Source organism: Girardinichthys multiradiatus, chromosome 2 (assembly GCF_021462225.1).
Source record: "Girardinichthys multiradiatus isolate DD_20200921_A chromosome 2, DD_fGirMul_XY1, whole genome shotgun sequence".
In the NCBI taxonomy this organism is placed as follows: domain Eukaryota; kingdom Metazoa; phylum Chordata; class Actinopteri; order Cyprinodontiformes; family Goodeidae; genus Girardinichthys; species Girardinichthys multiradiatus.
The window spans coordinates 10002976-10016028 of NC_061795.1; the positions used below are offsets into that span (position 1 = coordinate 10002976).

Genomic DNA, 13053 nt, shown 5'->3' on the forward strand with positions numbered 1-13053 from the left:
AATCTGTCCTACATTAATTTTGGGCGAGATTGATGTAAAGTTAAAACATGTATATGTGTCATTACCTTTATTGGGTGAGAATGGTCCTGTTTTGGTATTGTTAGGGATAGGAGGGAAGATGCTGGCTAAGGTGGTGCAGTTAGCTGGAGATGCCTCAGTGGTCAGCTTAAGCATGCAATTATGTTCTCTGACCAGGTCCCTAAGTGGAGCAGTGAGATCAGTGTATCCTGGAACAAAAGATCTACTGTATCCAGTAAGACCCAAGAAGGAAAGCATGTCTTTCACAAAAACGGGTTTGGGATGGGAAAGAACAGCTGACTGATGAGTAGGGGACATCCCAGTGCCCGGTTGGGAGATAACTCTACCTAAAAAGTCAACCTGTTTTCTGCAAGTTTGCAGTTTGGCTTTGCTGACCTTGTACCCGGCTTTAGCAAGGTGTGAGAGGACCACAGCCGTGGCCTCCAAGCATTCTGAAACAGTTGGCGTTGCCAAAAAGATGTCATCCACATATTGAATCAATGTGGTGTGTGGTGGAAGGGGGCAGTCCTGTAGAGAGTCTTTAAGAACTTGGTTAAAGATTCCTGGAGACAGAGCAAAACCCTGTGGGAAACGAGTGTATCGATACCTATGTGATCTATAGGTAAAAGCAAAAACGTCCCTGCATTCCTCAGCTAAAGGCAGGCAAAAGAAAGCATTGACCAGGTCAATGCATGTGAACCATGCATGTTCCGGATTAAGGTTAGTGAGAGCGACATAAGGATTTGGAACTGGGACAGTGGGAGTGGACAGCGCTGCATTAATAGCTCTCAAATCATGTGCCATCCTCCATTTTCCTGTCCCTTTTTTCTCTACTGGCAAGATAGGTGTATTCCACGAGGAGGAGTCAGCCGACTCCAACACACCTGCATTCCACAGCCCCTCTATTGTGTTCTCAATGCCCAGTTCAGCAGCGGGTTTATGAGGGTATTGAGATCTCCAGATTGGTTGATCAGAAGTAAGCTGAAAGGTAATAGGAGTACAGTGTATGAGACCTACGTCCGTAGGACCTTCAGCCCAAAGTGTGGAGGGCATGCTCTCTACAACACTAGCTGCCAGTGGGTGATCTGATTTTTCTCTGCCATGATGTCTGTCTAACTGTACATGATCCACGGTACCTACATCTGTGGAATGTTTAAGAATGCGATAAGTGTCCCCTGAAGGTGAATAGGAGAGGTTAGGAGTGGAAGAGAGATGCCAATCCTGTAGGGAGAGGGAACGTTTTAACACACCCCCTAACTCACGTGCTTCATGTCCTGGATGGAGGGCTAAAGAAACGTGGGGAACGCCATCAGACCACATTTTAAACCACTCTTCCTGTTCTTTTGATAACTGTACAGAGGCGACAACGCCCTCTGGAGCTACATAAATATCAGTGGTGACAATGTCCCATGTCGTACCCTCCAGCTCTTCAGCAAAGCTTTCCTGGTAGCATTCACAGTTGTTTCTGTCATAAAACAGTGTGACATGTGGTGTGTCAGGGGGAGGAACATAGGGTGCCAGAGTGGAGATCCAGGATTTTCACCGAAGGAAGGAAGAGAGAACACCTCTGCATGCCGTGGTTTCTGGGTGTAGCAAGACCCAGTAAATGTCAGCCATAGGATCGGGCAAGGGCTGGATTAAATACTGTCCATGTGAAAAGTGCATGTTGCTGCCACATGAAAGTTGGGTGCCATTAGGAAGATGCACCTGTAGTCCGTCTGACCCACACAGAATGGGTGCGCCCATTTTGATCAACATGTCTCTGCCCAGTAAATTTACTGGTGTGTCTGCAGACACTAAGTAGCTGTAGTTCAAAATTTGCCCTCTTATTTCAGTTCTTAGGGGCTTGGTGTAAGGTAGGACCCGTTTAGCCCCAGAAAACCCCATGACAGTGGTAGTCCTTGTGGAGAGAGTGTTAGGAGGGGCTTGTTGGATGGTTGAGCATGTAGCCCCAGTGTCCACTAGAAAAAAAGGAAGACTTTGTCCATACACCGTCACGAACAGTAAGGTGTCCTCAGTCCCTCTGTCCGGGGGGTTCTGTGGGGACCCTCAGTGGTGGTCTGGCCAGAGATTGGGCTCATCCCAGGCTGGCAATTGGAGTGAAGGCTGCTGCTGTTGGCCTCCACGTGATGGACCACCTCATCCCCTATGTGGGCGTCTCGCAGGCCTTCCCATAGGTCCATGCCATCCATAACCCACATGTGGACCGTGTTTGTAGGGACAATCCCTGCTCCAATAACCAGGCTCTTCGCAGTAATAGCACACATCAGCATTCTCCCACCTCCGTGGCGGTCCTCGCTGGAATCCCCTTCCCCCGGGCCCACGCCGGCCCCTGAAATGACCAGCCTGCGCCTTATAAGGACCAGGGGCCATGGGCTCCTGTGCAAATGTGTCCTGGTGGCCAGGAAAGGGAGGAGCTTGTGGTGGGTGAGACACAGCACCTTCATACATTATCTTAGTGGTTTTATTCTCTTTTTTCTTGTCTCCCGCTTTTTGTTTTGCTTCGGCTAACTGCATTTTTAGTAACTGAGTTTGCAAAGCTTTAAGTTCTTCCTCATCCTTCTTGTTTTCCTCTCTTATTTTAGATAAACGGTGAATTAAATGGCGGTCCCATATTCCAGTATCAGCCCCTGCCAAATCAGGATTGTCCTCCATGTTGGTTTTAACCTGTGTGGGTAAACCTCTTAACACAGCATCTCTGAACCAATCCCTCTGTGGGCCCTCATTGGCTGGATTAGTACCGGTTTGTGTTTGCCACATGGATTTACACTGGTCCAAATATTCTCTTGGATTGGTATTTGGATTCCATTCAAATTTAGGGATATTGCGCCCCCTGGTTACAGGGTATAACTCCCTCAACGCGTCCCCTATGTCTTGGGCATGGAGAGAGAAATGAGCTGTGTCTGGGAAGAGAAGGGAGCGAGCATTCGCTTCAACCTCTCTACAGCTGTGTGGTTTCATGCAACGTGCTGCAATTGCACGGTAGTGCCCTAGAGCTAAAGTGGTGCCTGCGGTAAGAGAATCTAATGTTTGTAACCAAATAGAAGCCCCCTCAGTTACGGATGGGAGCTTGTCGCAGAGTGTGGTAAGATCCCCCAGGGAAAAAGGCTTATATTTGCGCTGACCCCCAGACCCAGGTTGATGAAGGAGGGGCAACTTTCTATAGAACCCAGGCTCCCCTCTTGATGCCACCTGGCGGAGGACGCGTGGTTGCATAGTCATGCTTTGGGGTGAATAATCTGTGCAGGGTGAACGGGGTGAGAGATGGTGCTGAGATGGAGTTAAAGTTGGGATGGGAATTGTTGCACCATCCAAGATTTCTCGCATTTTTCTTAGCTTAAACCCTTCTGGGCTTACTTGAGTATAAGAGCCAACAGAGAGTGCTTCAGAACAAGCTGGATCAGGTACAGACAGAGAGTCTTGTGATTCAGATGAGAAAGAAATTAAGTCCTGATGTTCGTCGTGTGGAGCTGTAGGGGCGGTACAGTAAGTGAGAGCAGTCTGTGGGCTGGGCAAGCCACGAACAGTTACATGCCCTTCTTTGACGTTAAGTACAGGGTACAGCCCTGTGGGAGGAGATGTAGGAGGGGAGGGAGACTGGGCAGAGCTAGAGGGAGGTGCATACGGTGGTGGCTTGTATGTTACTTCCTTATTTCTGTCAGTGTGTGGTTCTGTATGTGTGGTGTCAGATTTATCAAACATTGCATATTTACCGCCCTGCCATATTAACACCATCTGAGACCAGAATGTCTCATCTTTTGCTGCCTTGTCCTTTGTCTCTTTAAACTTGCCTTTAAACCATCCACTGTCTTTGCATTTTTCCTCAGCCAACTCTCTTTCTTTCTTAGCCTTCTTCATATTCAGCCAAAACCATCTTCCAACACTTTTTCTGCTCTTTTCATCAGTTCCATCCTTTTCAACTTCATCTTGTATTTTCTGATCCATTTTTTTAATCAACTTTTCAGCCTGTTTTTCATCTGGAGTCTGCTGTACCAGTTGTCTCACAACATACACCTGTTCGTTAAATGTTTTCCACACCCGTGCCTCTGCACTTGACTCTGAGTCATCCGTTTCCCTATCAAATTCTCCGTCCATGTTTAGAAGAAAAGTTTTCGCACCCTTCTGTAAAATGTTTTCGCACCCTAGAAAAGTATTCCCACCTTTCTTCACTCCACTCTGTTCATTCACTGGTCAACTGAGGCCGTCCAGAAAATATGGCACGCTATGTCCCTGGTATCTGGACTATTTTGAGAGTGACATACACACGTCTCAAGACACCTCAATTTTCCCCCAAACCAAGCAGCTTATCACCACCCTGTCATTGTTGACACCAGTTAGGTTTCCATACAGGATTGCTGCATTCATTCACCTACAATGAGAGTCTGGCGAACCGCTGCGCCTCTCTCCAGTCACACTGTATTTTTCACACACTCCTCCTAACAAGTCTGTTTCACAGATTATCCCTTCTATGAACAGCTCATCGATTTTATGTGTTTGTGTATTATGTACTTTTCTCTGGAGTCCACTAGATGTCCTCCAAGTCTAACTATTCTTGCTGAATTATGCTATTCCAGCTCATAGTTTTCTCATGCTGGTCTTGTTACAAATGTCATTTATAACTCACAGTCATGCTCTCACTGTTACTTGTCTTACAGATTCATACAAACTGTTCACAGTAACTTATAGCTTCACGGGACTTCAGACTATGTGTTTTATGAATTACCACATCTGTAATCTGTTTTATTGAGACAGAACTTGAATAAAACACAGCATTCGAACCTTTGTGTTTTTGCCCTGTTGTGGAATTTTCTTATCAAAGTGGGTAGAAGAAGTTTTATTCAAAGGCATTCAGCATTTGAAGACCCTGACACTGAGGTTAGTCAGTGAAACAGAGCCCATTTACACACAGTATTTATACCAGAACATGACAGTGTTATCTCAACTCCCTAACACAGATGTTCACAGAAGTGAGGTAACCCAAAGGTCACACACTTTGGAACACTTAATAAAAGAATTTCCATCACAGCCCAGTCTTAGCTTTCTGACTCCAGAATACAAGGCACAACCTAGGGACTTTAACCCTTATCCAGAGGGACTCTAACCCTCAAATTCCAGGGGACTCGAACCCCGTTTTTTGAGGGACTCTAACCCTTAATTCCAGGGGACTCGAACCCCGTTTTTGAAGGACTCAAACCTTAAAAAAACTGTTTACCCTTCGGAGGTTCCCACCCTCTGGGATTTCAACCCAGCAAAACCATGAATTCTCGTCGGAAACCATGTAGAGTTGCCAACTCAAGAAACACACAGGCCTCAAACCCTATTTCTCACTTTACTTTACTTGACCTCTTTTATATTATATTATATTAACACACCGGTCTACACATTTTAAATTTAGCAGAACATTTCACTTACTCAGACATCTGACACCAAGAATTTAGGCCTATCGACAATGCCAAAAGAGCAGAGTTCGTTTAAACTGGTTCTGCCTTACCTTTGTTAGAAGTGAGGAGGGTACCCTGGTGTCAAGACGTCTTTTGGTGAAGTTCTGATTTAGCCGAAAGTCGGGGTCACCAAGTTGTCGGAGTTGTCCTTCTTAACTCCTGCGTGTTCGTTTATTTGGTCAAAGCATCTTAATTCTGCTTGAGAAAAAACTAAACTTAAATGTCTAAGAAAGCAAAACACGGACTAGAGGTTGAAGCTGATTCACCCGGCCGGGGCTGAGTGCTGTCTCTGTATAGTCAAGAACACATCTGCTCTTCTCTCCCCTGCACCGTTCTTTTATTGAACACACACATACCAGGGTCACATTTGTTGTGCAGCGCCTTATCAGTTTCTCACACATTCTTTTGCTGCAGACAGTTTCTCATACATTCTTTGGCTGTAGTCAGTTTCTCATACATTCTTTTGCTAAAGGTCAGTTCTGAGGCATCTTCTATTGATGAAACTGACACATGCACTCCCTTATACACTGCCAGCTTCTCACGATACAGACAGAAAACACATGCAAGCTTTAACCTTGAATAATAAACACTCATTGTGTGACCACACTAGAAGCTACTGTTTAAGGATTTTTCCAACTTTCAAAAGCATAACTAAAAGCTCCTAATAATAATCAATCTATAAGCAGCAAATCCCAAATATATCTTAGCTTTAGCTACTAATGATAAGGCATTTATATTTCCACAAGATCCAAATGGAAGTATAAAAACAATCAAAAAGTGAATTTTGCATAATAGGTCCCCTTTAAAAATGGCTTCCAGAATGTAATGGCTTAGAAATGTCCAGGTGTCTGTTGTTGCGTAGACAGGAAAAATGTAATATTTCTTATGGGGAAGCGTTGGCTCATGCAGGATATGGCTGAAATTTGTAGAATTCAATGTGCACGTGCACAAAATGGCTGCCGACCAGTTTAAAACCCAGAGAAGGTGAAATCAGCAATAACAATGGCAGACTGCAGAGTACTTGTGCTGCTAACTCCTTCGAATCTAATGACGGTTCTCCAACATAGTGCTCATTTTCTCCACCATTTCGTAAGCAGGAAGTGTTTGCACATGTTGTTGAGTTTCAAATAACATACTGCCAACTAGTGGCATGCAGGGAGTTTCAGACAAGCAACAGCATTACATTCACATAAAGCTAGAATATGCAAACACCACATAGAAAAGCCCTTGCCAGCATCTGATTTCAGGACCTTCTTGCTGTTTGACAACACTTCATCAAATATGACAATAACTAACATAGTAAATAAAGCATGTAAGCACATTACTATCATTGCATTTGACAGTGCCTCTAAACAGACATTCACAAGCCATGTTTTAATTTGAACACTTTTGTTCTGTCAGATTCATTAATTGTAATCTTGTGGCATTATTTAGTGCAATAAAGCTAAGCCCTGACCTCATTTTGTATCCAAGCTTTCTCATAGAGCTGGCAAACTTCTGTGACAAGATGTGACTATGAGGAAATGAAGGAGAGAAGAACCCGGATATTATGAACCTGGCGAGACCGGGATTTTCTCTCAACACTTCTAACTTGCTTAGTTTGTCCGACTCAAATGTTATACTTCCCTAAACTCCTATTCCCCCTCCCCTCCTCTGTCTTTCTGCGCAGTTAAAATATGTCAAGTGATTGAGTGCACACATTTAAAAGTTTCAAAATTGTTTCCAAGTTGAAAAGTGTAGATATTATTACTTTTTATATGTGAGGATGAGATTGAAAGTGTGTTCTGTTTGTTATCTTCATATAGATTATTTTTTTAAAACAATCAGATGAAAGTTATGGCACTAGTTTAAAGAAATGTTTTTTACATTTCTCTTGTTTTCCTTCACTTTCAGCAGAACTGACCTTTTATCTTCAGCCTTACCGACTATCTTCCTTTGTTAGGTTTCCTGTCAAAGGAAGCAGTAACATCTGACTTCCTGTAGGATTTTGACATTTCCTGTGCTGTGGTAAGGGAGTGTTTGACAGGCACTGTGTGAAGGCCCTTTAAACTGTTTATGAGAACAGGATGCCGGATACTGGATAGGACAAAGTCAGAAAACTGTGCTTGCACTGAGGAAAATAATCTGCTGACCTAAACATAAAAAAACGAACACGGTTTCACATGAATCCACATGAATTTTAACCCATGGTAAAACATCAACAGAATACCATTATGTATTAACAGCTGGATGAAGTAGGAAAACAGATATTCTAACTGCCAAATGTGTTAATTCTGCTGCCTTGGAGGTCCATGGTTCAATTTCTGTGTGAAGTCTTTCTATGTGGTGTTAGTGTGTTCTCCTTGTGTGTTTGTTGGTTTTCTCCAGGTACTCAGGTTTTCTCCCACCTTCTGAAAACTATGCATTTTAGATTGATTGGCCGCTGCACCTTCACCTTAGGCAGGAGTGTGTGTATTAGTGGTTGTTTGCCTGGTACGTCTCTGCTTTGGACTGGCAACCTGTCCTCGATGTAGCCTGCCTCTTGCCAGATGACAAGTGAAGATAAGCACCAGCGCTCTTGTGACCCTGAGTTGGAAAAAAATATATTTTGGATGGATGTATGGATGGATGGATGTTTTATTTATTTATTTATTTGGTAGGGACAGATATAATAAATATAGATCATCATATACAAAATAATCTGATGCCTGTATTGTGCCTGTATAGTGCTTATAGCCATGGCTACTTTGCAACACCTGTCCCTTAGTATGTATGTTATGTATGTATGGATGGAGGTATGTATGTATGTGTGGATGGATGGATGGAGTTTTGCCATTGCACCTTATAAGGTTCTTTTGGGCCAACATTTGAATAAGATATGCCATGCATTAAGTACATCTGATGTGCTTATGTACACCAAGATATTATAACAAATAGTGCCTCGCAAAAGTACTCATGCGTCTTGAATTTTTCCACGTTTTTTTCATGTTACAACCAAATGTTTTGTGGGATTTTAAGTGATATACCATTTACTAAAAAGATGTAAAAAGTCCTATGTGCAGTTTGCCAAAAGCCATGAAGAAAACACAGCAAAAATCTGAAAAAGCTCTGTTCAAATGACACCAAAATTCATACAAATAAATTGCTATATGCGGCGGAAAACTAACACTGCACATCACCCTAAACACACCATGCTCCTGGGAAAACACAGTGGTGTCAGTATTGTGCTGTGGGGCTGCTTTCTTCAGCAGGGACAGGGATACTAGTAAGGATTGAGGGGAAGATAGATCGAGATGTCTAGAGTGCCAATACCAATTATTAAAAAATGACTTGGTTGAGATCCCTAACCAATACCTGGAACCAGACTGGCACTTCCCAACAAAAAATATGAAAAGAACTAACTATTTTTTATTGTAAACCCAAATTATAATATTTTAGAAAATGGAATAGAGAAACAAAAAGGTTATATATTGGTCATTTACTGTTTTCTATACCTAACCAGATTTATAAAATCCATACTTTTCTAAGCTGTATGAATCTAAAATGACTATTAATACTAAAAAACACTATTTGTTAGTTAAACCTCCCTATTATTGTCAATGTTTTACTTACCACTTGTTTTTTGTAGTATTCCTGTTTTTAATATATTTGTGTAATAATCTCAGTGTATTAGATTGGAAAGAGAAATGTAGTTGAATAGCACATCATGTTTGAATAGATTAAGAAAAAAACTTCAAGTGTATTTAGTGAGCTGACAGCAGGTGAGAATGGCATGTGATACTCATATGGGTCACAAACACAGATACCTGATCAGTCTTTAATGTATTGTTATGTGTTTTGGTCTACTGCAGGGAGCCCATCACGAACTCTGTCCACCATGTCTCTGTCTGTTCGCCCAGTCAGACGCGTCACATCCAGGTCCATCACTAGGAGCCAGAGCTTTACTGGAGTTAACACCCAGGACAGGCCTTATAGGTATACACACACACATGCACACACACATACATACATACATACATACATACATACATACATACATACATACATACATACATACATATATATATTATGTCTTTCTATGTTTACAAGGACTTTGCATTGACTTCCATTCATTTTTCATTAACTTCTGTGGCATAACCCCCTAAACCAAAACAGCACTTTTTTATGGGGCCCAGACATTGGGCCCCATAAGATGAAGTGTGTCCTCACAATCTAGTATATGTTGGAAAAGTGGGTTTTACACTGTAACAAATGCTAGAATACACACATACACACACACACACACATACACACACACAGATTGGTAATATGTTTAGACATGCACTTTGTTAAGGGGCACAACTATTATCATTATTATTTATTATTATTATTATTATTCCTATATGAAATTCACGACATCAAGACAACATCATGGAAGCATATTGCTTTCCTAACATCCAAGACATGATAATGATTATGATAAGATTAAAATATTACCACCAACATTATGTTTTATAAATCAGTCTCAGTGAAGTTAAAAGTATAATGTGAAAATATGACAGAAAGACTTGTTACATACAAAAGTTGGATCTGCATATGAAGGGTTTAAGACATTTATCAGTTGTGTTGATCTAATATTGCAGGAGTCTCTCAGTGTTCAGCACTCCTGGTATCAGTAGAAAGTCCAGCCGAGCAAGTGGGCTTTTCAGTATGTCTACCAAACCCAACCCACCACCGAAAGTTCCCCAACCAGAACGCCTGGATGAGGTCTACAATGCCCTGAGGAAAGGCCTCCAGTGAGTACTCAGACAAATGCTGCTGTACAAAGTAATATCAAACTGTCAGCAGTCCTGGAACAGAGGTGGAAAACAATAAAAAATAATTTGTTCTTATTTCCAGTAGCATAATATCACTTTAGAAAATGAAAACAAATTCCATCTTTAATTTGAACGTATTTATTCTGTGGGATAAACATTCAATGTTAATAAAATTTCATTTTAACAAAATTACCGGTGTCACATTTTTTGGTACCTAATAATTCCTTAGAAACCTAAACCATTTTTTAAATTGAGTGATTTTTCACTTTCTGTATATGCAGTAAACCCAAAATTATTCATGGCAGATTTAGCTTTTAAAGTAATCTTTTGATTTGGAAGTAATATTAATGTCCAGAGTCCAGACCTGAATCTGATAGAGAATTTGCAAAGGGAGCTAAAAATTCGGGTGGTGGCAAAGAGGCCTTCAAAAGACATTGAGCTCATCACCAAACATAAATCATCAAAAAGAAACGTGAAAAATACTGCTCAGCCATTAGAAAAGGCTTTGATTGCTATAAAACCAATAAAGATTTTTCCATTGATTATGATGAAGGGTACATGACATTTTAATAGAACATAAATAAAAACAGATCAGTTATTTTTCTGTAACCTGATACTCCTTGTACATTGTTTGATCTTTTGAGAGATGCTTGTCTCTACAACTGCAAGGGCTATAAATATGTTTGGGTCTAACTGTATATGATGTGACACAGTGGCCCATTTCTTTTAGCCAAATACGTGTTGTTGTCACCAAATTAAACTCAGATTAAAGCAGGTACAGGGATAAAAAAGAACTTGTTTTCATATTCATGGACTGGGTTTGTCTTAAGGTCTTACCTGCAACTTTACCAAACGGATTTGGAGGACATCAGCAGGCAGATAAAAGTGTCTAAAAGAAACTCCCGACTGGTACGTTCTGGCCATTCCCAAGCTGGCTTCACAATATCCGAAAATGAACTGTTCATGTCTTTAAATGCAAATGAGCTGATGTTTTTTTTTTTCTTTAGGGTTTCCTTTATGACTTAGATAAGGTGAGCTACAATGCATTCCTCTCCTATTTCTAAAAAACCCATTGTAAATGAAGGTTAAATGTGGAAGAAATATAGTTAATCCCTTTAAACTGGTGTGAATTTACTCTGCTTTTCCCTGACAGCAAGTTAAGGTGATTGAGCGGTATATCACAAAGCTAGAGTTTCATCTCAGCAAGGTTAGACCAACACACCCCCTGTATTGTTTTATTGTACAGACACTCTTTATGAATCCATTTTGATTGCTCCAAGACTAAGTGCCCTTTTGGAAGTTGTTTTAGTTGGGACTGAATGTTACTGGCCAGTGTACCAATGCACATGCCATCAAATTAATACCACCAATTATTGAAGCACCTAAGATGCACTGACTGACAAAAATAATTAAATCACAAAGTTAAGCACCTAGAAGAAACTTGAACCTAATTTGGTCCACATGCAAGCCAGTGATGGGTACGCAAATAATTAGCAAGGAGCTGACACATCAAGAATTAGAGGGCATAAGAGGTGGCAGTACATGTGCTGATGTATTACAGGCAGCTAAAGGTCTGCGGACACAGAGCATGCCTCACATTAAACCAGATTAGCAGCACTTAGTGTGACATTTGTCTCATGCAATAGACATGATGCCTCCCAACACTGGGTCACTTTGACATACACTTGCACAGTACAAACATGTAGCCACATAAACACCCAAAACTAATGTCTCGGCATTTGTCCATGAACAACCCCTGCCTTGTTTGGTTGATTTGTCTTTTGCTGATTATCTGTGGGATTTTCCCAGTCTTTGTCTGGAACACTGTCCAGACTTATACAATGTGACTCCAGGTCCTTTCCCTTCTGTTCCAGTTTGTACCCCCTGTTTCATCTTCCTCCATTTCGTACCTGTAAACACACCATTGTAGTGCCCATGTACTGAAACTATTGCCTGTTAGTTTAGTTTTCTTCATACTTACGTGTTTTTATTAAAACAGGAGATTTAGGGGTAGTTACTAACTATACTGTATTTATTAGAGTAAATACAGTATATATAGTAGAGGTAGATTGAAACAAATCTACCTCTAGGTGTAGCTTTACTGTGTCATACTTTTAATCTCTGCTTGAGTAATATAATTTTGAAGTAACAGATACTGATTTAAGTCAAAATGAAGCGGTAAAACAGCCTAATGGTGAAAATGCAAAATGAAATAACAATAACAGAAATGTATATAATGTTATTGTCATCTGTGGAAATCATAAACACACCCATCACTGGTCAGCATATGGACCAAATTATGACTAAAAGGAAACATTAATATTTTGTTATTAAATTGGCTTAAATGTTTGGTTCATGTTTTGCAGACATATTTTGTGTCTTTCATTTGTAGTCACAGCTCTTGCTACACATAGTTTTGTCAATTATATTCAAAAAGTCCCAAAATGAACAATGCTGAATGAGTCTCTTCTTCTCTAATGACAGTCAGAACTTGACAGAGAAGTACTCCTGAGAAATTAGCAGTTTTGATCTTCTCTTCTCAGATTGAGGAGTTTTATGAAGCCTACTGCCTGCAGAGGAAACTGAGAGATGGAGCCCACAAGATGGTGAAGGCATACTCAGCCAACCCAGGAAGCAAGGAAGCTAAGGAGAGTATGGGGGAGGCTACTAAAGGATACAAGGAATGCACAGAGGTGAGATAAACTGAACAGTTTTAAATGCATATGAGGAACAGGATATGTCCATACAATCAATGAATGTACTTAAAAGATAGAAGCTGTGCTGTTGAAACTGTGCAGAAATGATTAAATGATGCTGTC

The 13053-nt window shown here is 41.0% G+C and overlaps 1 protein-coding gene across 3 annotated transcripts in view; it reads left to right on the forward strand.

Annotated features, from left to right (window-relative positions):
• Positions 1–13053, forward strand: part of ripor1 (RHO family interacting cell polarization regulator 1) — an 83039-nt gene that overhangs the window by 38255 nt on the left and 31731 nt on the right. For all 3 annotated transcript variants that reach the window (XM_047382883.1, XM_047382876.1, XM_047382891.1), the window contains exons 2-7: positions 9290–9413; positions 10061–10213; positions 11065–11143; positions 11242–11265; positions 11388–11441; positions 12778–12927. In XM_047382883.1, the coding sequence (XP_047238839.1) occupies positions 9316–9413; positions 10061–10213; positions 11065–11143; positions 11242–11265; positions 11388–11441; positions 12778–12927 (558 nt within the window). In that variant the 5' untranslated portion in view covers positions 9290–9315. The remainder of the gene's footprint in view (positions 1–9289; positions 9414–10060; positions 10214–11064; positions 11144–11241; positions 11266–11387; positions 11442–12777; positions 12928–13053) is intronic.